Raw genomic sequence first — 25,714 nt, 5'->3', positions numbered from 1 at the left:
TACCACAGAGATAGAATTTTGTAGTTTGTGAAACATACACAGCACTCTGTCTCTTCTTTTAGATCGTATTCTTTTGTGGTATGCAATGAATCAAACTGTGTTTAATTTATGGCCTTTGTGTATGCCTGGAGAAGTCTGAATATATAATGGCCAAAATTTCCAGGGTGCTTTTTCCTTCCAAAGAAGATGATGCAACAGTCACAGCAGCGCTCTGAATAAGAGCCGCATAAAGGCAGAAGAATACAGTGGAGCTGTTAACTTTGGCTAGTGCCCGCCTGTATTAGTCTCTTGATATCTGTATAACTTCATTTCTCTCTACTGTTACTTCTTGACAGTCATGGGCAAAGGAGCCTGATGATTCCGGGGGGCAGGGGGGGCGGGAAGCAGAAGTCATTTAAGGGCAATTAATCTCCTTCTCTGCCCACCAATATATTTACATGGTTCTTGACTGCAGTTTCATTGCTTTGTGTAAATCAGGCTATGACATTCATTATTTATGACTGCCCTAACCCTCTCCTTCTGTTTGGCAGTGTTCAAACAGCAGTGATCAATGTGTTCAAAGGGGGAGGCTTACAAAACAATGAACTCTACATCCTCAACGAAAATGTCAGGTACGTTGGTTTAACTGAACTGGATTCAACAGCCTTCCCAGGCAGGGGCAAGTGAAATGCTGAGAGCTTTGTGCTGTGACAGTAGCTTGTGTCTTGGATTCATAATCTGCTTCTTTTATTGGCACAATCAAGGAGACTGACCCATGGACTCTTTTTATGATGCCAAGGTGCCAGAGCAGTGCAGCAATTTGCAAGAGAAAAAAAAATGGTCATATATTAATTATTTTACATGGGAAACAGGAAGGTGGATTTATGTTCTTCTTCTTGTTGCCAAGTGATTTGTGGTAGTAGCAGTAATGGAGGGTTGAAATCAGAATTTGGCCCTGCTCCTCCTCCAGCAAATTATTTACTTGCTACAATCACGGTTAAGAAATGGCTATCAAAAAGGGCATCTTTTCAGCTTCTTTCTGCCATCATATTACTAAAGGATGTTCAGGCTTGGGAAACTGCCACCCATAAGAATGACTTATTGGTGGTTGGCTGAGTTGGGCAGGGTTGCTGATGGTGGCAGGTAGATGTGCTTCACATTGTTAGTAGGCAGAATAATGATGCAATCTGGTGGAGCCGTGAGCATGTAAACAGGATTGAGATTTCCAGATTTTTTTTTCTCTTGAATTTTTGGGAAGAATTTGAGGGATTTTGAGTAAGTTTGCACCTTCTAGGGGTGAGAGTGAGAAAGGTTCTGTTTGTCACTGAGTTGGTTGAGTTGTAAGGTGCTGTGTGAATGTTGCTGCTTTGTAAGTTGATACTCTAAACAACTGGCATCATAGAAAGGAACTAGAACTGGGTTTCCTTTTCAAGATAGGTTTCTGTCTCTATATCCTTGTTTTTTTTAATTTTGTGAGGTATGTTACTGATGAATCTGCTTTGAAGGTTGGTTTTTTTTTAGAAGTGGGGTGCAGTAGGTCTGCTCTTTGGAATCTGAATGGAATTAATGTTTTGGTACTGAATTAGTATGTATGAGAGAAGGGGAGAAAAAGAATATGTGTGTAAGAGAGCTACATGCTCTGGGTGTAGTATATTTCAGATTTCAGTGTTCAGTTGTGAATATCTTTGTGACTTGTAGAAGTTTGGATAATTGTGAAAACATTCACTGAATCACACAAGTTTATTTGAACAAAGTCTGGTCAGATATATGTTTGATGTAGTGGTTAAGGCGCCAAGCTAGAAACTGGGAGTTTATGAATTCTTCATGCCTTAGGCACAAACCCAGCTGGGTGACCTGGGCTAGTTACTGTCGCTCAGCCCTAGGAAGAAGCAATGGCAAAACACTTTTGGAAATTTTGCCAAGAAAACTGCAGGAATTTGTCCAGGTAGTTGCTAGGAATCAACACTGATTCGAAGCCCCCCCCCCTTCCCCCCCTCAAGGCATGGCAATAGGTAAGAGTTTGCTCCAGGAAATGGGAACAAATAATGGTTTGATGGTGGCTCCAACTTTGATAAACACATAGAATGACCTCCTTTTCTTTTTTCTTCCTTCATGGCCTTTTCTCCTTTAACTCCATGAACTTGTTTAAACATTGTCAATACCAAGAAAGCTAAGATGTTTTGAAAAAAGGTTATCAGTATCCCTCATGCTTCTGTTTGAGATGTACTCAGTGAGTTAATTAAGAACAGCGGGGACATTTTTTCCAGTAGCACAGATCATTTTTATTTGTCTGATTTGAAAACAGATTTGTTTAAAGCATGCAATTTTGGCCATAAGATCTTGCTTTTAAAACAAATTCTTCATAAAGTTTGTTGCTTTTTATATCATCTCAGTAAGAAGTAGTTCTTCATGCTCTGACAAATGGCTTTATAAATTCCTTCTGGAATCAGACCCCCCCCCCCCCAATTTCACCCTTGTGGATGAAAAATCTTATTGTTTTAATGCATGCTTTAAATAAGGGGCTTGGAAAGGATAGTTGTCTTTCAATCTGTGCAGAGAAACAGCAATGCATTCATTTTGTTCTTTGTAATGGCAAGATGTGTTTCTCCAGCTGTGAAACTGGCTTGCGTGTATCTAAGCAAATCTATCAAAAGAGGCAGAAATTTCAGTAGGATTAGTCAGTTGTCAAAAAAGCCACCTATTCCACTTATTTTGGCATGATTTCCAGAAGTATAAATGTCTTGGTATATCACAGCAAAATGTTTGTAGTTCATTGTGAAAACAAATGAATTTTGTTATGTGGATTAAAGTTCACCTGACGCATTGAATAAATTGGGCTCCAGATCACAAAATCCTTTGTTTAATAAAGCTTGTTTCGGAAGGTTGCCTGATTAAGTTTGTTGAGTGGATTGGTTAATTGCTGGAGTGAGAAAATGAATAGCAAATATATTGGGGGAGTGCCTGGAGGGTTTTGATCAAACAGGATTAGGGAAAGAATTGGGGCTTTTAGTTTACATGTCAGAACATGAGCTCAGATAGCAAATTTGTTAGTCCAGTAAATGATGAGACTAAAAAAAGGAGGAAAGAAATAACATTGCTGGAGAATGGCTACCCATAATTTGAGAAGCACTATTGAATGGAAATTGAGGACAGGAATTCAGAATTCTTATAAATCTCCTGTATTGGATTAATGTTGGTACAACAAGGAGAAAAGTGATGTCAGAATAGAATCTCAGCTTCATGACAAGCTGTAATGGGGAGATTGTGTCATAGTAGTGATATACTGCAAAATCATGATTTTTTAAAATTATTATTATTATTTTGAAGTCATAGATGTCACTTATTTGAAGGTTCCATGGTTTTTGGTTCATGAGTATGCTACATCCTCAGTTTTGTTTTCAGGTATTCAAAACTCAAAATCAGTTACATTTCAATTCTGTTTGGAAATATGTGGATTTAAACTCTGATCTTGTAGTGATTTACTTGGGGTTAAGTTACTGAAATTGGCATTGTGTAATGTTTGTCATTGATCAGAAAGTGACAATGCTTTTCTGTACTGGAATATTGCTGAAAATATTTCTCTGCTAGCATTGTAACTGGACCTTGTCTTACAGATGTTTGTAAGGTTTGAAATGCTTTCCTCATGTCTAGTGTTATTGGACATTAAATGTGCGTGGGATGGAGCATCAAAGCATTATGAGTTAACCTGACTGAAAAGTAGAAAGCATGTTTGCTTTCCAGCCCACTCAAGAGTAATATATTGGAACATAGAAATGGCTAAGTTGGAAAAGTGATCTTGCCTTCTTTAGAAGTTGAACTAGCGCTTGCTTGCCAGTATAAGGAGTTACGTATGGAGACTAAGGCCTTTTGGTCAAATTCTTGCTGCAGAGTTTGTCTTGTACAAATCAGTATTTCTAATCCAGACTGTTACATGTCACAAGGAATGCGTTGTCAAAAGGTGATTCATGCAAGTGGGATAAGTCAAATAAAAAACAAATGAAACTGGCTTTGGTAAAACTTAATGTCCTGACTAACAGATGGTGTTCCACCAACTTAGGATTCTTTGTCTACTACCAGATGTCTCATGGGGAAGCATGAAAGGAATAAAAACATTTGCCTCAAAACACCTTATTAGTACACCTGTACATTGTACAGTTTAGTAAAAAATCTGTTCTTTTGATTAATATTTTCTGGAAGTGTTTTCATGATAAGTGATCCATTTCTTTCCAGGCAGTTGTTGAAGAGTGAGCTCGGATCCTTCATCACAGACTATTTTCAGGTAACATTTAGTCCTTAAGTGGATAGTTGAAACATAATGAAATTGGACTGTCTTTTAGTTCAATCTTTATGCTGGCTTTCCTTTTTCTTGTTGTTCTTTAAATAGCTGCAAGACCTTGGATTTTGAGTGGAAAGCTGGAAAGTGTTTTGAACAACATAGCATGATAATAAAGGTTAAAACAAAGCTGCACAAACGTATTCCCATTTGCTAAGAACTACAAATTGAGAGAGCCAAGGTTTCTTTTTTAAAATGGTAGCACTGTATAACATAAAAACACCTCATTTAAGCAGATAATGCTGATTTTTTTTTCTTTAAAAACTCATGAATAATTGGACAGTGGGTTTCAGAAAAAGGGTCACAGCTAGGGAATTTGAGATCCTCTGCTTCTGGCTTCAAAGCCCCTCTCTGCCCCCAGTAAATAGGACTGTGTGTTGCTTAAGTTGCAATGCTCACAACTAAAGTTTCACTTCTCCCCATTCCCCCCATTATTCTTATTTGCATAGCTTATAAGTGGAAGTGCACTTTACTTCTTTATGAACATTTAAGATAAATAATATACCCAGGATCTTCTCAGATAGTGGCTGGGTAGTTCTCCTGGCAGCCTCTGGAACACCCTTTGATCATTATTAATCCAGACACAGTAAGAAGATTTAATAATAAAGCATCATGAAGAAGTTTTCAAAAGCAGTCTTTGAAAATATTGCCACCATTCAGTAAATACTCAGCTGATCATTTAAGAATTCCTAATTGGTAATACATTATGTTGCTTCTTGCTCCATAGCGTTAATGCATCTCTGCCTAGTTGATTTAAGATGGCTTCAGTGGTCAGTGAGAAGAGACGATTCTTGAAAACACCTTCTTTTGATGAGTTTTCTTCCCTAGGAATTCGTGCTATGACACATAGCCTTCCCCACCTTTTTGAAAGAGCTACCTGAGCAATGACATGAGAAGTGCAGTGCAAGAATACACATTCTTGGCACTTAAATGTGGAATGCATGTTAGATAAGCTGTCAACTCACACAGTTGCAGCATGCACTAAAGTATGTTGTGGTTGTGGTTTTGAAACAGTGAACAAAAATCTCATTAAGCCTTTTAGGGAATTTAACACTGTTTTTTGAAATCTGAATAGTCTGCAGAGCAACAATAATTCAGACATTGGAGGGGAGGAAATGCATGAGTCAGAGTGAAATTATTATGTACCTTTTAACTGATAAACAGCCCTTAAAGATCTTGTATTTAACCACAGAAAAAGTTTGAGTCTTGTTATCTGCAAGAGTCCAAAAGGATGCATGCACGAATTCATTGTTATCATTATTGTAGAAAACAGCCTTGTTAGTGAAAATGGAACATCTGAAACCAGATTATGAACAGGATATTTCTTTACCCACCTCTATATCGGGGACCAGTTAGATTTTTCAGAAATAGCCAAAAGGATTTCTAAAAAGGCAGGCACACTCATAATTCATTCTTTATGCTCACTTCAGTGTATACCGTTATAATGTATTTCTTGTAACAGTAATAACCTGTAAATTTATATGTGTAATATATATTTACATTTCATACACATTTATGTTTGTAACATGTGATATAATTTTACCTATGTACATTTACATAACATGTAAAATATATCGAAGTTGCAGCCATCCCAGCATCCCTATGGTCACATGATTGTGATCTGGGTTCTTGGCAACCTTATGACCAGTTACCAAGCACCCCACAATCACATCTTTGCCATTTGTAACCTTCCATGCCAGTTTTCCCAGAGAGTCAAAGGGAAAGCCGGCAGGGGAGATTGCAAGTTGCTGGGGTGAGTCTCCCCCATCTGCGCGCCCCAGTGCACCCTCCCAGACCCACACACCCTCCCAGATTTGTGCGGCGCCTCTTGCACACCACCTTGCAGACCCTCCCTGTACCTTGCCTCTTGCGCACCTCCCTGACCCTTCCCCAGGCCCCTGCCTACCCCCTTACTCCCTCCCCCACCCGACCGCAGCCACTTATCTGCCTGCAGGCCTGGGACTTGTAACTTCCTACTGGCTTCCTCACTGACTTTGGATTTGGGAAGCTGGCAGGGAGTTGTCTCACCTAACAACCTCAGGATTCAGTTAACGATGGCAACTGGACTACAGGGATTGCTGTTGCTAACCGATACAGTCATGCTTTATGACCACATCACTTAGTGATGAAAATTTTGGTCCCAGTTGCTGTCATAAGTCGTGGACTAACTAGCTTTAATTCTAACCAGCTTCAGTTTGATTTGATTTGATTTGATTTAATTCTAACTAGCTTTAATTCTCTTTTAAACTTGGAAGTAAACTGTCAGCACACTATGGACAGTGTGTGCATTTTAAAGAAATGGTCCTAGTTCTATGAAAGAGGACTGTGGAAGACTTACAAAGAGAGTGGAAAATAGAGCAGTTGTTTTATCATTTCTGGAATTTTTGAGGACTCAACTAGTTGCTGCATTATTTACTAAAATATTTGGAACCAATATGCAATGGCAGTTCATGAGAACAGAACTAACCAGTCTATAATTTTTTTCTCTCAACAGCGAATGTTTTTATTTCTGTAAATAATCATATACTATAGTTCATAGAATAACTACAAACTTCCTGATCATTATTTACTTCTTTGGTTTTTTGGGGAAGCCAGTAGTACTGAACATGAGACCGTGTTCTCTATTTTAAGACAGTGCCAATTCCTCTTTGATAAAACCAGTATGCTCTATACAGATGTATCATTCCTTAAACACATACATATCCTTTTGACTAACTTGAATTGCAAATATGGAAATTGCGTGTTTGAAAGAGAACTTCCAGAAATACATAGATATCCCTGCTCCTTTCAGAGAATATATGAGATATATACAAAGACATGTACATGGAGTATTTGTTTTCATAAATGGAAAAGAGAAAGCTTCATGTTTCATATGAGCAGTCTGACTCAAAAAATACAAATAGAAATGTCTGGTGGGATGCATAATAATTGCTAGCAATCCAGTTTTGAGGAAACTATTCCAACAGACACTCGTCCATATGAAGGAAGCACACTTCTTGCCTTCAGTGTTTTGTTCTAGTATAGCTGGTTAGAACATGCCATTTTTTGAAAATATTTGAGGAGTCTTGTCGGTTGGGGAAGTTTGCAGGATTGATGCTGTTCAACCTACATTTCTAGTGGATTCATCTAGTTTTATTGGCATTTTACAGCTATCTGTGTATGCAGTTTTAAAAGTTCCTAGAATCCTCCCATCTCATTTACAAAGTGGTTTATCAGGTATCACAAGTTGAGGATGCCCACTAATTGTCCTAGATTTTCTTTGGATAAATGGTGGTAGTAGGAAAACATGTTTTTCTCCTTCTGTTGTTCAGAGTTGCACACAACTCTAATGTGCACAGACGTTTTCAACTAAGCCACTGACATCTGGAACATGATGTCCAGAAGAAATGTAAAGTGTTGTAAGTTACCAATTACTGTTCCTGATATGACTAGGATAATTTGCAAGAGTTCTCTAATATCTTGATATTTAGCAATCTAGAAAGAGTCTGGCTACTTAGTCCTTACCCACACCCACACCCACAGTTTCAAGTTTCATTTATTCTATTAAACTAGGAATGTTTAATCAAGTGGTCTACATTTCACACTAACCACCAAACAAACTTACAGTATTATAGTTTCAGAACTCAGCCAGTTAAGATTTATTCAATAAATCAGTTAAGCCACAAACTGTACTTAAAACACAGTTGTTGGATTCACAAATCAGATTTGGCCAAAACAAACAGGCAAATTTATGATTTAGCCTGATGTGTAAATCCAGCCACTGACTATTGTTTTATGGTTGAATTCTGACAGATGAGACCTTGTATTCCCTCCTACCTCCTTGAACTTTTCCTTTTCCTGTGATTCCTCCTTAGTTTTGATTTTTAATTCAAGATACTTTGTTTTCCAATATCTTTACCCCAAGTTCATAAGTCATTATGATGGGGAGAAGGGGGAGGAGGAAGAATACAGTACAGGACCACAATATATCTATGGCATAGATTGTGAGAATAACGTAAGTAACTGTTTATTCTGACATTTTGAGAAACATGATCGTTGACTTTTACCCAAACATATATTTATTGCATCATTGCTAAACTTAAGTAATACAGAGAAAGGCCCTGTCATTAAAAAGGGACACAGATGTCTATGCACCGCATAAAAACAAACCATGAATTATTTTAAACAAAGTCTCTCTTGAGTAATTTTTTTTTCAATTTCAAAATCTGTCCTTTAATTGGGTTGGCATAGTCTTTCTAGGCTTTCAAAATAAATGCAGCTTCTTGGGAAGAAAGTACTCCAAGGACATTGATGCATTTCTCAGAATAAGAATAGCTTCTTCCCCGTGATTGCTATGTATTTAGACTATTTGTACATATTCTTTCTTTTGGCTTCAGTCCTTTTCTTTTGGTTTGTTCTAAGATTGCAGGGAAGTGGTTGTTTAGGTAATTGAATATAATATTAATACTGCTGACGCATTTTTTGTTTTGTTCACTGTTCCTCTGTGTGCTTGCTTACACAAAGATCTTCCATCAGACAATTATTTTTCCATCTGACAAAGGAATTCATAATTATTCTGGACAGTTGTGAATTCTTCCATGTGCATACAGGTGCATACAGGTAGTACATTCAACTCTTGAAACCATGAACACTCCACATACAGGTAGTCCTTGCTTAATGACCACAATAGGGACTGGAAAATTGGTTGTTAAGTGGGGCGGTCATTAAGCGAGTCACCATGTGACCAGCCCCAATTTTACAACCATTTTTACGATGATAGTTAAGTGAATCACTGCAGTCGTTAAGCGGATCATGTGGCCTTTAAGCGAATCCAGCTTCCGCAGTGGATTTTTTTGCTGGAATTCGTTTAATGACTACATGATTTGCTTAACTATGTGATTCGCTTAATGACTGTCATAAGAAAGGTTTCAAATCATGATCACATGACTGCAGAGGGTAGTATGATCATCGTAAGTGTGAGTACAGATCATAAATCACTTTTTCTGAGACCATTGTAAGTTCAAACCATCATTAAATGAATGGTCATTAGGCGAGGACTATCTGTAACTGTTAGAGGAGTAGTTACTTATATGAATCACTTATATGATTCATCTGCCTCTTTTTCACAATGGAAGGATTGCTCATAACCACAGATATATTCTCTTACAGAAAATTCTGCCAGCATGCGTAACCACCAGGCTTAAGCAACTTTCCCAAACTGGTGCCATCCGGATGTACAGGATTTTAATTCCCAGAATTCTTATGACCACTTCGGCTGGGAATTCTGAGAGTCCGGAGGACACCTTGGAGATTAATATATAAAATAATACCACTATTAAATATCATCCTAGAGTGCAGGAAGGCAGATTCTAGCTGAATGTTAGGAAAAACTTCTTAATAGTAAGAATAATTTGACATTAGACCCAATTACGTGGAGAGATGTCTTTCTCATTAAACATTTCTGGTGGGCAGAAGCTGAGCAGTTATCTGTCAGGATGGTTTAACTTGGATTTTTTGCATTGAGTAGAGGGTTGGACTTGATGACCTGAGTTGTCCCCCAATTCCAGAATTATAAGTATTGTAATACAATACATGGACTGCATTTGCTGAGCTCAACCTTTCATTCCATCTTCCCACCATCAAACTTTAGGTTGCCAGTTCCCTGGGAGGCTTATGTGAGTGTACAACCATATTCTGCAGAATAACAGTATTACTGTTGAAGATGTTCTGTGAGTTGGTCCGTAATCAAAAAAAAAAGAAAGAAAAAAAAAATAATGGGCTTTAGATCAATGTCAGTAGTGAAAAATGAACAGGAAATGCCGGTAGATCTCTGCATAAGCATACATTAAAATAACTGAAAAAATGCACAAAATTTCAGTGAAAGTTCACAGGGAATATAGTCTTTGAAGTGAGAAAGAATTGGTGGTACAGCTTCTTTTTCCTTCAACACATCTTTGTGAAAGTGGATTTTCAGCATATTCTTCAACAAAGACTAAATATTGAAATAGGTTTAACGATCAGAATCTTATTGTAGATGAAATATGGCATATGCAAGTCCATACATCCAATTAAAATTTATAACTGTTGCATTAAATATAAAGAAAACGAAAGCTTGTTATTTAAACAGCTTTTTCATTTGTTTTCCTTTTTTTAAAGAAAAGATCTCAGGTGTTCCTCTTTAAAAAAAAAAAAAAAGTTTTGCAAAGTATGGCATGCACTGATATAAAGAGAGAATATTGACTCATTCCTTCTATTTCTGAAGTTCAGAAGTGAGTGACAGTTCTTATATAACACAATTGACACAAGAGGGAGTTGCATCTGGGGACAGCCCCAAGGTTGTAGTTGTACAAAACATCTTTAGGAAACTCCCTCCTTAAAGGGGGGATTCCAAAGTACAGGCAGATTTTATTCAGTGGGCAGATAATGCAATTGGATTGGGGTTGTTACCTGAAAAATGGTAGAAAAGTAAAATGGAATATCATAGAGGAGAAGTTGATATGACGGCTAGAATAGCAAATGATACTGCACTCCCTTAGTGCAGTATGTTGTTACAAGGCCTACTTGTGTTCTAGTTCTTAACACACTGGAAAACCAGTAGGTTATTTATAATATTGTGTTGTCCTTTTAAATTCTACATAGTGCAGACCCAGATAGAATAGTCCCTGCACTAATTTCTTAAGAATTCAGTTCAGTTGGTTTCCTCCAAATACATTCATGCCAGTGAATGTATTTATGGCATTGGACCATCAAGGTATTCACAGTTGAGATATGCAGAGCAGAGCAGAGACTGTTTTTAACTGATCATATGCAGGAATGCCTTTCTTTATATCTCTTTTCCACATTTATATGGCAACTCAGAAATATATGTTCTTTGAGAATTTCCAGAGCTGAGAATAAGATATAAATATAGTATTAAAATGCAATACAATGATTAAGGCACAATAATAGCAATAAAATCCAGCCTGAAGATCTTTTTGGCAGAAAAGAAATGAGTCTGATTAGGAATTCAGACATTGCAGCTACAGCATGTGAAACTTTCATTGGCCATGTATGTATCCATGCCCAGGATTTTGAAAAAAAACATTGCTTGTTCAGCAGGTTGAGTAAATCCATTGGAAATAGCATTTATAAAAATTGAAAGCATCTTTTTTATCTTTGGATTTGTGAGAAAATTCAACCTTATTTTCTTTTTTTCTTTTTGGCAGAACCAGCTTCTTGCAAAAGGCTTGCTGTACGTAGAAGAGAAAGTTAAGTTTTGTGAAGGCAAGTATAGAAATTGACAGCTGTGGGGAGGGCTCTGAGTTCCCAGAAGCTTTGTGAATCATCTTTTGAAGTTATTAAGATGAATTTGTGAAAAAACCAACATGTCTGAGTCACATGGCTAAATATCCCCAGGTCCTATTATGTATAAGCCACACAGTGAAGTCATAATAATAGCATTGAGTAGAGGTGATTTAGAACACAGGGGAAGCTACCTTTCTAATTGAAAAGCATGCTATAAACAGCTATTTATCAATACCATTTGTGAAAAAAAAGGATAGCTTGCCATATGATACATGCATCATAGTAAGTTGTCAGATGCCAATGTTGATCTGTATACTGTACCACTGACGACAAGGTGGTGAAGGGTGTCTAGCAAATGGCTGTACTCAACCTCATAATCAAATCAACATTGTTATGGGAGGCTGTTAAACATTATTCATATTTCTGCAGGGAAAGCATGGCTTACATTTGAGGATTATAGACTCAGATCAGTTATATTATGCCTATAATTCTCAATCTTCATCAGAAATCTTAAAATGTTCCACATGGTTTTTCCAGTTGGCACTGATGGGTACAACTTTAACATTTTGGATGCATTTTGGTGGCCCGTGATTCTCAGATTTTTGGTTACAGTGAAAAGTTTGGAAACTATGGGCAGCATTTGAAAGTGAATTTCCAAAAAGTTTGGGGCGGGGTCCTGGTAATCATGAAATATAGCCTTATTGTAGATTGACATACAGTGGGGCAAAAAAGTATTTAGTCAGCCACCAATTGTGCAAGTTCTCCCACTTAAAAAGATGAGAGAAGCCTGTAATTTTCATCATAGGTATACCTCAATTATGAGAGACAAAATGGGAAAAAAAATCCAGAAAATCACATTGTCTGATTTTGAAAGAATTTATTTGCAAATCATGGTGGAAAATAAGTATTTGGTCACCTACAAACAAGCGAGATGTCTGGCTCTCACAGACCTGTCACTACTTCTTTAAGAGGCTCCTCTGTCCTCCACTTGTTACCTGTAGTAATGACACCTGTTTGACCTTGTTATCAGTATAAAAGACACCTGTCCACAACCTCAAACAGTCACACTCCAAACTCCATTATGGCCAAGACCAATGAGTTGTTGAAGGACACCAGAAACAAAATTGTAGACCTGCACCAGGCTGGGAAGACTGAATCTGCAATAGGCAAGCAGCTTGGTGTGAAGAAATCAACTGTGGGAGCAATAATTAGAAAATGGAAGACATACAAGACCACTGATAATCTCCCTTGATCTGGGGCTCCGTGCAAGATCTTACCCCATGGGGTCAAAATGATCACAAGAACGGTGAGCAAAAATCCCAGAACCACATGGGGGGACTTAGTGAATGACCTGCAGAGAGCTGGGACCAAAGTAACAAAGGCTACGATCAGTAACACACTACGCTGCCAGGGACTCAAATTCTGCAGTGCCAGATGTGTCCCCCTGCTTAAGCCAGTACATGTCTGGGCCCATCTGAAGTTTGCTAGAGAACATTTGGATGATCCAGAAGAGGATTGGGAGAATGTCATATGGTCAGATGAAACCAAAGTAGAACGTTTTGGTCTAAACTCAACTCGTCGTGTTTGGAGGAGAGAGAATGCTGAGTTGCATCCAAAGAACACCATACCTCCTGTGAAGCATGAGGGTGGAAACATCATGCTTTGGGGCTGTTTTTCTGCAAAGGGACCAGGATGACTGATCCGTGTAAAGGAAAGAAAGAATGGGACCATGTATCGTGAGATTTTGAGTGAGCACCTCCTTCCATCAGCAAGGGCATTGAAGATGAAACGTGGCTGGGTCTTTCAGCATGACAATGATCCCAAACACACCGCCCGGGCAACGAAGGAGTGGCTTCGTAAGAAGCATTTCAAGGTCCTGGAGTGGCCTAGCCAGTCTCCAGATCTCAACCCCATGGAAAACCTTTGGAGGGAGTTGAAAGTCTGTGTTGCCCAGCGACAGCCCTAAAACATCACTGCTCTAGAGGAGATCTGCATGGAGGAATGGGCCAAAATGCCAGCAACAGTGTGTGAAAACCTTGTGAAGACTTACAGAAAATGTTTGACCTCTGTCATTGCCAACAAAGGATATATAACAAAATATTGAGATGAACTTTTGATATTGACCAAATACTTATTTTCCACCATGATTTGCAAATAAATTCTTTCAAAATCAGACAATGTGATTTTCTGGATTTTTTCCCCCCATTTTGTCTCTCATAGTTGAGGTATACCTATGATGAAAATTACAGGCCTCTCTCATCTTTTTAAGTGGGAGAACTTGCACAATTGGTGGCTGACTAAATACTTTTTTGCCCCACTGTACATGGGAGAATGTTACTAGGCCATAACAGTTTTCAGTTGCCAATCTTTGTTGTTTTTAATGTTTCTTAATGATTGTTTTGAGTATGTATTAACTAACTTTTTTTAACCTTGTTGTACGCTGCCCAGAATCACTTGTTTTGTGAGATGGGCAGCTATATAAATTTGACAAATAAATAAGTTATGCTGCTCACTGATAGTTCAAAAGGAGGCAGGAACCTAGGGAGAAATAAATCTATCCTAGTTTCTTAACCACAAAAAAGCCATTCAGACTTCTTAATACTTGATCAGATAAACTTCAATTATTGGACCTGTTTCTTCATCATATATAGCTCTCTGGTTTATTGTTTTCTGTTATTTGGATTCAAAATCAAAGAAAGAAAAAAGAGTTTTGCAGATGGTTGTAAAAATTGCATGTAGTATTTCTTTTAGAACTCTTTTTTTTTTAAAAAAAAAAACCGGACATACTCTTAGACATTAACAGGCAGATGTGATGTAAGAGCTCTAGAACCTGTCAAACATATTGTTAAATTCCAACTTTCCAACTAATTTCTAATTAAACTCAGATAACTAGGGTTCTTCTGAGTTTTACAACCTTAGTTTAATTTTTTTAAAAAACAAATACATTTATGTTACAATTTAGTGGGTCACAGGCTGCTAAGACTGCAATTGCAGGAGTCCTTATTTGGAAACAAGTCTAACAACAGTGAATAAAATTTGCTTATAATGTTGCAACATGAGGTTTTCCAGTAACCAGTCTGAAGCCATCAGTGCAGCTCACACAGTTCTTTGGAGAGTGTGCTCATCTGGGTCTTAGGCCATGACAAGAATACAGCAGCTAGAAACTTGTGCTTCTCGATTAGAAATAAAAGCTGAGTTTGACAGTTTTTCAGTTGTGAGTTTCTGAATCACTCAACTTTATGCAGAAAATTCAAATGGTGCCATTTGTGGCTGCTGAAAGTTACTTTGGGAGAAAATGAGTGATTCTTCAGTTCTATGATTACTGAGAAAAAGTGATGGAGATGCTCTTTAGCTTCTTTGGCATGGGGCTTAACAAATATTTGTCAATCTGGAGACCAAAGGAGTTATATCTGTAGTGATAGTGAGAATTAATAAGATGGTAGGTATTCAGCATGACAGAGCTTTCCTTGTTTTGTTCCAGGAGATACTCTATGCTGCTGGTAAAATAATTTTGTGGAAAGATGGGTTCCTGTAGAGAATTCTCAAACATCTACCTCTGTACTTCCAAACTGCATCATGCTTAAAAATAGTTCTTTTTTGTTATACCAGGATGCAACTACAAATCCTGCTAAAAGCCAGTTCAGCATGCAGTGTTGTATTACAGGTAGTCCTTGGGTTACGATGGTAATTGGAACTGGAATTTCTGTCATGAGCAATGCAGTCATAAAGCACGACATCCCATGACCACATCAATTAGTGATGGCAATTCCGCAGTGCAGGTTGCTGTTCTAAGCCCAGGACCGTGCAGGTCATTAAGTGGGAAGAGGCGGGAGTCCTAGACAAGCAGGCTGGCAGGTGAGGGCTGCAGGTGAGAGCTTCAGTGGGTGGGTGGGAGTGCCGTAGGCAGGCACTCCAGGGTGGGCAGGTGCTGCAGAGAGGCAGGGGATGCCATGGCAGTGCTCTGGAGTGTGGGGGGGTGCCATGGGGGTTGCTGTGGAGTGCAGGTGCATGCCGTGGGCAGGCGGGTGCTGTGGGCAGGCGCTGTGGAATGGAGGTGGGCAAAAAAGCGTCAGGAGTGACTTCTGACTTCCAGCTGGCTTCCCCATTGACTTTGCTTGTGGGAAGCCAGCAGGGAACATCAGAAATCACAATCACGCGACAGCTGGTACTCTGAGGACTGGTCATAACTTTGAACAGTTGGTGAACGAGTGGTCGTAACTTGAAGATTTCTGATTTCAAAAATGAGTATAAAGGCACAATTAACATGCTAGGATCTGGGTTATTGGAAGAGGATCCACCCCTCTTCCAGAGAGTTTTGAGTGGATATCTAACTTCATAACCAACTCCATGAGGTAGAGTGAGCAGCAGAGAAGTATTCTTAACCGTATGCATGGAGATAAGATGGTAACAAGGTTTAAAGAGGAACTATTACTGTGTTTATCTGGAAGGAATTATAGTGTTCCATGCACTGCTGACCACAAATTGTCTCCTCGCTTCAGTTAAGAGTTGCTGAAAAAGGCTAGAGGAAGACCTGTTTAATGGGTTTTGAAATATTAGTGCATACTCACTAGCAGATATTTTCCTTATCTGGTAGAGAAAAAGTTTTGATAAGCAGTAACCGTATAGATAGATCCAGTGCCATGTTTTTTGATATCACTATGTAGAATTAGGTCAGTAAACATAAAGGGATGCATTCTATTTGACTGGTTTTTTTTCCCCCAAGCTGCATACTTAATTTAGGGTTAAACTACTACTTTGTTAAAACCTGAGGATGCCTTCAGCAGCTCATGTTAGGACTACTGTACAGTCAGCATCTCTGTCCTTGATCTTTCTGCACTGGGAATTGAAGAAAGGTTCTGTTCACATTTAGTCACACGTAAATAAAAGCCACTGTTTGTGGAACATCATGATAATGCAGGATTCCTAACCATATTGGGATTGATAGTTGTGTTCAAGAAACAGCAAGTAGAAGGTCCCTTGGGAACTTGTTCAGGATGTAGGGGAGGACTATGGGAATAGGTTTGGTGTTCATAAACCCCACCTTGCTTTTAGCCTGCAGATGACTTTATTGTAATAGGATTACATGAAATCTAGAGCTGATTTATACATTGTGATGTTGGACAAAGTATTGCCAGTCTTACCAGTTCCTCCTGCAAAATGGGACTTCTGGTTTTCAGTGACCACTGTCCTTGTTATAACCTTCACATAAGCACTTGCCTTATTAATGGATATATTTGTGCAACTGGAGAATAGAATATTAAAACTACTTGCGCTGAAATCTTTTGGCATTCTGTGGATACTGAGATATACTTTAGATAGAGAGGAGTGGGGATAGCCTATAGATTCTTCTTACTTGAGATGAACAATTAAAAAAAATATTCTGAAAGTTTAAGCCTGCTAAATTATTACTGTTATTTCTGCTTCTCTCTCTGGGAGAATGCCCACATTTTTAGTTAAAGGTTAATGAACTCTAAAACAATAGGGGCTTTCTGCTATGCATATTTTTTTTCTTTTTTAGATAAATCATATTTTATAGTTTTCATATGACCTTAGCCTGAGGCAATATGGAATACTGATTATTCCTCAAAAGAAGTCAACACTATTTTATCTCGGAAAGAAGACAAATAGAAAGTTAGGCATAGCTGCTATGTGTTATAATTTATATATCTGCAGCATTTTTATACTATTTATTGGTTTCATGTAAATTTTTGTCATGGTACACAGGTGCATAAAAACCCTAGAAAGATAATACCATAAAACATACCCTTCCCCAAGAGAAACCTGGCCTCCTATAAACAATTTCCAACATTTCTCAATAATTAAATGCTCAGTTGAAGTGCTTAGCCATTACAATCCTCTGGAAAACTGTCAGGGATTGTCCCATTCAGATCTCCAGAGGTCACCTCTTTCATAATATGGGGACATGTCCCCAAATCCATCATGCCCTTGCTCTCCTCTGATCTCACATGGGAAAGAGGTCCCCATGTGATCCCCATTTGGGGCAAACAAATCAGATGGGTCAGTTCTACCTGCAGTAATTCTGCAGACACCCAGACTCCAAGTCATAAAAGGCCTTATAGGTTAAAACCATCATTTTGAATTGTACCCAGAAATCTATTGGAAACCAGTGCAGGGCCAGCAGAAGCAATTTTAGGGGGCCTGGAGGTTCTTACTCACGATAGGTGGCAGCTAGATTCTGCACCAACTACAGCTTCCGGGAAGTCCTTAAAGATAGCCCCCATACAAAGCATATTGCTGTTGTCATTGCAGTTGCAGCTGAATCTGCCTTTGTGCAAAAATAGGCAGTATTTGGATAAAGGAGAAACCCTCTTCAAACTGAATTCAGCTTCTAGTGACTGCATGAGCACTTCCATGTGGGTTTCCTGGTCACCACATGGAAGTGCTTTGTCCTTGCTTACTTCCTGTGTTTCTTTTTTTCTCCTTCCCACTCTAATCTACAAACCTGGTATTCCTGGAGGTCTCCCATCCAGATACTAACCCGGTCCAATCCTAGTTAGCTTTCCAAGATTGGCTAGGTGCTGCCACTTATCTGGGCCTCTGTTGCTCAGCTAGAAGGCACCTAGCCAACCTCTAGTGATCTCACAAAGCTAAGCAATGTATGGACCTGGTTTGAACTTAGAAATGAGGGATGGGTATCTAATAACAACATGTTTCTTGAAAGTTCCCCAATGTTCCTTGTATTTCTTCTAGGAGAAGATCGTATCCAGGTATTATCTGAAACCTGGGATCACTTCTTCACAGAGACTCTTCCCACACTACAGGCTATATTTTACCCTGTTCAGGTAAGTCTAGTTAAAATATAAGTTCAACAGGACAGAGAAAATATTTAAAGCTTACTGACAGTTGCTTCTCTGTAGCTGCAGGGAGACATGCTGTAAAGGAAAATAATTTTAAACTTTAAGAATCACACATTTCACTAGAATTGCTGCTAAACTTGTTTGTCCTGCTGTCAATATAGTTATAAAACTCTGATTAATTTGAACCACAAATCCTGTTACCCAGTAATTGGAAATCTATGCATGTCCGTTAAAGGATAAGTTATTCTGGATCAATATTTCATGTTATTTTGAATTGACAGGTCAATATTCATTGTTAACAATACATTTTGTTTTTAACCACCCAGAAGTCATTGTAATTGGACAATATACTAATGATAAAAACCATTGTCTCCAACCTGGCACCTTCCAGGCATATTGGAATAACAGAATTTCCGGCCAACCTGGCCTGTGGGTTCCTCAAGGACAAGACTTTCTGTACTTTCTTCACCCGTTTCCCTCTCAATTTGTTGATAATCTTGATTATAGCCTCTTTTTCTTACTGCTGTACCTGAGAGGAAGAATGGGAAAGAAGTTTGGTTTCTGTTGTCAACCCTTGAATTTCAAATGATGATTTGTAAAGAGGCAGCATAATTTTTATGCCAAATACTTGATAAGGATCTATGAGATACATGCAGAGGCAGCAAATTTATAAGCTAAAAATCCCCCCTTTTCTGATTTTAGAACTGTCTTGTTCCTCTAGAAGCAGAAAAGTCATTAAATGTATTTGTGTTGGCCTCTGATTAAACTGGCTCAACCCACTGTCCAACAGTCCCAAGTATTTGCTTGCCATCGTTAACAATCCTCAGTGTTACACCACCTTTTACACAAACCATTTTCACATTTGAGACAAGTGGAATACTCATAACTTCTCTGTGTTCATTATCCCAGTAATTATGTTTGGCACTCTAAGATAAAAAAAGATAATATTTTTTCCCAAGGAACTGAAGGAGCTCAATAACAGAGGATTAATTTGAGAACCAAGAAAATAATGTTATCTAGGCAAGAGAAGTTACTGACTGGACAAATTTCTTGCAGAATGTAATTCTTAGGAAAGTTACATACTTTCTCTGGGCTTTTCCAGAGCTGCCCTTAACGATACAGCACTAGCTGGTGTTAATTTTTTCCTCTCTAGACCAAAAATGCCAACAGGTAAACATCACTACCTTATGCAAACCTTGTTTCAAAGTGGTGTTTTCCATATTACTAGGAGGAATGTAAATACTTGCTTCTTGCTACAGGAATCTTGATTTCCCATGCTGTAATTTTTTTTCTTTTTCCTGTTATCCCCTCCCCCTACTCCTCTTTCTCATACTTGCAGCAGATGATAAAAGGTATGTGTAGCTTTATGGGCAGATGAACTATGCACATTTGAAAAATCTTTTAACTCCTGGGCTCCCAATGATATGCCTATGGGTGCCAGTGTGTCTTGCAATTCCTCTTTTGCCTATCAGGCTCCCTGCCTCATCTGATTTTACTTTTTAATTTTTTAAAAAATGGGAAGCTGCAAAGTAAAGCATGATCTCTACGTTTAAGTAGCAGAGAATGTATGAGAAGGTTAAAAGAAGCAGTTGGGAGAAATGAGCTGAAAATCAACTAGGCTTCTGGTCAATGCTTACAGCATTCCAGATAAGTCTACAGACCCAGAAAGGTAGGGGCCTTAAATCAGTCTGTCTATCTGTCACATTTTTAGGCCACCCATTCAGACTCTGGGACAGATTAAAGCATAAAAGTCCAGTGTTTCTTTATCACGTGTCTGAGGACAGTATGTTTGAATTAAGGAGGCACATCAAACCCACTCATAAGCATCTTTATGGCTTTGGATTTGAAGTGCTGCACAGCTCCACCACATACTACAAGGATTAGAACCCAGTTATCTTTTGAATTCCTTCAAATTTGCACTCTGTTTACACAATGGATTTAAACATGTATAGTAGGAAAATGTTCACTCAAAACTGTTGTGTCTTAATAGATGTGATCTGAAATTACATTCATTTTTTTCAGTTACATAATATTGCTATTGCTTTGTTGATTGAAATGCTCTCATCGATTCTTTTTTATATGTACTACTGCTCAGATAAGTGCCTTCCATCTTAAATAAGTAAAAATAAATAAGCATATTGAAGATTACCAGGTCCTAAGAAAGAGCTTAGTGTCATCCCACTTGAAACCTTCCTCCAGTTTGATAGAGAAATAATTGAGGTCTTCCTGGATTTGCAACCAGCTGTGACTCCACTCGATGTAGCTTAGATGACTATATAACCAAAATATTATGGAAAAATGGAAAGATGTTTCTTAAAGTGCAGATAAATTGATGGAAGCTTCATATTACAAGAGATGTTTTCATGTAGTACACTCTCCTTCACACTCTTCCTCCATAAAGGAACATTAGCATAAACAGCACAAAAGAAAGTTGCAGTTCTAAAATGCAGTTCTAAAATTCTGTTGAAGCTTGGGTGCAGCAACCAAAAAGATGGTGAAGGAATGTTACGATGATATGAAATTGAATGGTAACAAATAACATGAGTACTATATTCTAATAATTCCCAAATAGTTATCTGAGGACCGTAGAGAGAAGAGCAGTTTGAGAAATATAAATATCATTGAAAATGAAAGGGGCATTGACAGAAAAAAATTGATGCTTTTGCTATTCATCTACAGTGGATTGCACAGCTAAAGCCTGGAAATGGAATTAAATTTAAATTATAAAAATAAAGCAGTATCTACAGGTTAAATGAACAATTCTACATAAATGACCATGGTCCAAATGTGGAAGCAAAGCCAATTAATTGTACCAGAACATTTTTCCCAAAATAAATCAGAAAAAGTTTAATATCCTTAAAAGTGAATAGCTAGGCAAACAAAATTTGGCATCATTTTGCCATGAATTGATAGGTATGGATGGTTCTAACCATTCACAGCCTCCCACCCACCCTGCCAGCTTTCCCCTGCAAATGAACAGATATCTGTGTCTTCCTAATGTCTCTGGATTGTGGACACTTGATTATCTTTTAAAATTTGCACAATTTGTAACACAGTGTAAAATTTGCACAATCAGTTGTAACACAGCAAGAATTAGATCAAGCTAAGAAGCTCACATTTCTGTTTCTGCAGAAATTTCATTCCTTTCTTTTTGCAAGTCTGTCCTGCTCCATTTATTTGCCCATAACCACACCCTCTGAGGCTTAGTGAGAGCAGTCCTTTTTTTAAAACAGAAAGACTCTAGCTTCAGAGCCTTTGGCTTGTGTTCTTACTTTGCATTTTGATGAACTTGTTAGTTGTATCATTAACCCTATTATGAATTGATGATTAACATACATTTATTCCCTCCAGCTAGAGTTCTGGTTCATTAGTTGTGGATAGCTATAAAATTCCCATGGAGAGTATACAACATAGCTGATTTTAGCTGTTGAAATAGAAGTTAAAAACTCAGTGCTAAAACAAAGGTGGAAGGGAATTGTAGCTATATAGGCTTGGCATTAGCTTGTTTAAGGTGGTAGCAGATAATAAAAACACATTTTTAGAAAAACTGATCCAGTTCAACTTTATTCAATACCATATATTTTGTCTCTTACAATGCTATTAAATATCTGAAATTGGATCAGCAAAGACAAGTTAATAAATTAAGCCTTGTGCTTTAACAAGTCCAAGGTACACGGTGACATTTTTGCGGAATCCCTTGGAAAGGGTGCTGCCGCTAATGTGCTTTGCCCATCTAGATACACAGTGGTTCCACTCCCTCATTCTTAACATCAGTTTCTACAACTGCCTTTTGGTCCACATATTGTTCATCAAAGGCCCCAACTATTGTATTTCTTTTAATTTATAACATGTTAACTTATGTTCATGTTACCAACTTGTTCTCCAATTCTTTTGTGATAACAGGTGGCATTACTGTCCTAAAACATTGGTGTCAGTCTGCAAATAGGGTTGAACCATAATCCAGTGCCAATGGATGCCATATTTTCTCTGTATGTGCATAGGGCCAAGAATTAACCATTCGTCAGATTTCCTTGCTTGGCTTCCGAGACTTGGTCTTATTAAGAGTAAAGTTGGATGAGATTCTTCCTCAGGTCCAAAGTGACCTTCCACCTTCCATTGTCCAGATGCTGCTGATTTTACAGGTGGGGAATGGTCTGTTCTACCTCTCATTTCTGCTGTTTGAAGGTCTAATGAATGGAGGTAGGCAAAACATTTCAAGGCTGTCTCAAAAACATCCTGTTCCAGCCTCTCATCAGAAGTGTACTGGTGTTGGAACAGCCTGTTTTAACATTACCATGAGAGAGCCTTCCTTGAAATGTATTGTTCTGACATCCAAATGTATTGCACATCTCTGTTAATGAACATTAGACAATTAGTGGAAAAAGCATATGGACAAAATTACTGGTTTCCAAACAGTTAATGAAGCAGAGAATACTAAACAAAAATTGCCTTTGGCCTGGACCAATGAATACTGGTTCCCTATATCACTGGGGTTCTGTCTCACAGGGAGGGATTGATGATACACCTGCCTGCACAAAAGTCTCTATGCTCATGCTGTATGCATGGATGTTATGGGGAAAGTCAACGTGGTACAGCCTTAAACATGTACTGGGCAAGATATTTTCAGTTAGGAGGGCTGGGATTCTGACATTGGGCATTGATAAAGTTGAATCTGATGGAATACTCTAATTGCTTATAATATTTTAAGCTATCTAAAATCTGCATTTATAAATAATGACAATAAGTTTGTTTAAGGTTGCGATATAGTGATTTCCATGACTGTTTCAAGGATAATAGATCTTTTAAAATTGCCCTCTCTGAGGTCAAAGAGCTCTGGCCATGGATTTTCGCCTTCTGCTCATTTCTCCCCAACTACAACTCTCTGACTTTGAGAGACAGAAAAAGGGGAAGCATTAGGAATGTGATCATGAAGTGCCGGGGTACTTTGGACCCAGAGAATTAAAACATCTATCATTTCCCAGTTGTATCCCAAGTCCTTGGGTAGAGGGTTAATTTGCTTTTATTCTTTGACTTGTTGGAATGGCCTGCTTGAACTATCCTGCTGAGGGCGTTCAGGAGAATCTTGTAGAACAGTGTTTCTCAACCTCAGCAACTTGAAGATGTGTAGGCTTCAACATCCAGAATTCCCCAGCCAGCATGCTGGTTGAGGTTGAGAAACACTGCTGTAGAGAATGATACAAATATTGTTACAACTCCCACATCATAAGTAGTCTAACATGTAATTAAGTTTTTCTTTGGTCAATAAAAAAAAAAATGAACAAATGGAATGTGTTGATTTGCATATCCCAGGTATTTGGTAATAGGTGTATTTTGTTTGTGTTTCAGGGAGTCCATGAACCTACAGGTCCCAGTAAGGCGTTTATGCAATTAGAGGAACTTGTGAAACTGGTAGTTTCCCCATACCTTGGTTTGTGTGAAGAACATTGCTTCCCTGGCAGTACCTGTGCCCTGGGTAAGGCATATCCTGCTGAAAAGTGTTGCAAGTCCTGACATTTGGGCCCAGGGTAACTAGAGAATCAATGGTAGACCTTTTTGGGTTTCAGAGTATTGCAGTTTATTTATTTATATATAAAATTTGTCACTACCCATCTCATTAAAAAGTGACTCTGGGCAGTTTACAGAGATGATAGTTAGAAGATAGAAGTTGCATACAAACACAGTATCCAAAATATTTGCTCACATTTCAGTAGTGCCTCATTTGATACTGTTTCCTGCAAAACATGTTTAACCAGAGGCAATACCATAGGGAAAAGAAAAAGTGTGTATATATACACGAGACACCTACCTTTTACAAATTGACTATAAACTGTCCATAGTCAAGGATGTGTAATCAATACTTAAACGTTGGATGAGAGACAGAGATTGAGAGTAAAAGCTTAAATTGTCCCTGTGCAGGTACTAATCAATACAAACTTGCATTTAATTTGTGTACATGCAAAAAACCACCTTCATTTTCTCTTTCTTCTGTCTTACTGAATGATAATGAGACAGTCATTTGCAAATGTTTAACAGCTAGTTGAAATCTGATTTACAAAAATCTCTACCGAGTGCTCAGCTTTTGAGCTGTGTTGTTTTCCTTTGGCTTTTTAATGAACTTACTTAATTATTGTCTTTCCTGTTTTGCATATCTACCCCTTGTTCCCACAGATGCCTTCCTTTGTCACTGAAATAGCTAATCTGATTGTTAGATAGAAAAAAAAAATTCTCTTGTTATATTAAATCATGATCACTTTGGACTGCTCCTCCCAGTGCTTAGTGCTACATTGTGGGCAAGGAATGACTGTAAATTCAATAGAGTCAGATTAATGTAGTGGTTCAGTAAGGTTTTGGGCACAGATCTGTTCCTGTCTCGTCTGAGATCATTTCATTGGAAATAGCTAAACTGGGATCTAGTCACAAAGCATGTGGTTTTCTCAAACTGATTTTCACAGGGGAGCTACAGATTTATTTTAATATGATTTGATATGTAGTTAGTTCAGTGGAAAGAATGTAGGTTGCTTCCAGCCCCATCCAATGTTAACCATTTTTTCCCCTGATCATTCTCTGTTTCCTTGCCTATCTCTTAAGTCTGATCTGAAAGCAAAGTTGCCTATATTATGCAGGGTCTCTGCTTGTGGATTCTTAGCTCCCAAGGTTGGGATGCTGATCTTATATGCATATATCTTTGGTGTCTGGGCTTTCTGCTTAGTTCTTGGCATTAAAACCACACCAGATTAGTTTGCAGAATTGAGCAGCTGTAAATTCATGACTTCAATAAACGAGATGTTCCTGTCACAGTACAAATATAATCAGTGCATAGCTAGCTGTTTACAGCTAATAAAATCATGACCCTTCTCCTTAAGAAGAAAAATAATACAAAGTGTACAGGGACTTGAGTGATACTGAAATTGTTTATTTGAGGTAGCCATGTGACTCTTGTGAAACCACTCTGCTATCTTCCTTTCTACCAATAAAACCAGGGTTTACTGTAATAAAACACATTTTTATATACTCCATGACCTTCAGAGAATTATAGATTCAGAATAATCACATTTGGCCCTCCATTTAGAGAACATGTGGGCCCCACCACTGTGCTTCATCAGTGTACGTTGAGAGCATCCTTGGTACTGTGTCAGCGGTAGGCCTGCATTTGGAATCTGACAGTTGTATAGAAATATTGAAATTACCTCTTTAGGGATAGAGCAGGAGTAGGCAACTTTTTGAGGCTTATTTGAAGTTTTAATGTGTGGTGGGCACATTTACAAAACAGCTGCTGTAGTGAACGTGGCAAGTCACAGATCACCCCTTTATCGTAAGATGA

General features: G+C 38.2%; 1 protein-coding gene across 3 annotated transcripts in view; it reads left to right on the top strand.

Annotated features, from left to right (window-relative positions):
• The window catches only part of PRR5L (proline rich 5 like), a 70,562-nt gene that overhangs the window by 25,782 nt on the left and 19,066 nt on the right, over window positions 1–25,714 (top strand). For all 3 annotated transcript variants that reach the window (XM_025171066.2, XM_088145771.1, XM_025171068.2), the window contains 6 exons: window positions 531–611; window positions 4,210–4,258; window positions 11,497–11,554; window positions 18,287–18,378; window positions 22,395–22,535; window positions 23,740–23,866. In XM_025171066.2, the coding sequence (XP_025026834.1) occupies window positions 531–611; window positions 4,210–4,258; window positions 11,497–11,554; window positions 18,287–18,378; window positions 22,395–22,535; window positions 23,740–23,866 (548 nt within the window). The remainder of the gene's footprint in view (window positions 1–530; window positions 612–4,209; window positions 4,259–11,496; window positions 11,555–18,286; window positions 18,379–22,394; window positions 22,536–23,739; window positions 23,867–25,714) is intronic.

The sequence above is a fragment of the Python bivittatus genome, unplaced genomic scaffold (genome assembly GCF_059951505.1).
Source record: "Python bivittatus isolate LINGU-HERP-01145 unplaced genomic scaffold, Pbiv_v1 ctg000480_np1212, whole genome shotgun sequence".
In the NCBI taxonomy this organism is placed as follows: Eukaryota; Metazoa; Chordata; class Lepidosauria; order Squamata; family Pythonidae; genus Python; species Python bivittatus.
This window is presented reverse-complemented; position numbering and strand designations above follow the sequence as displayed.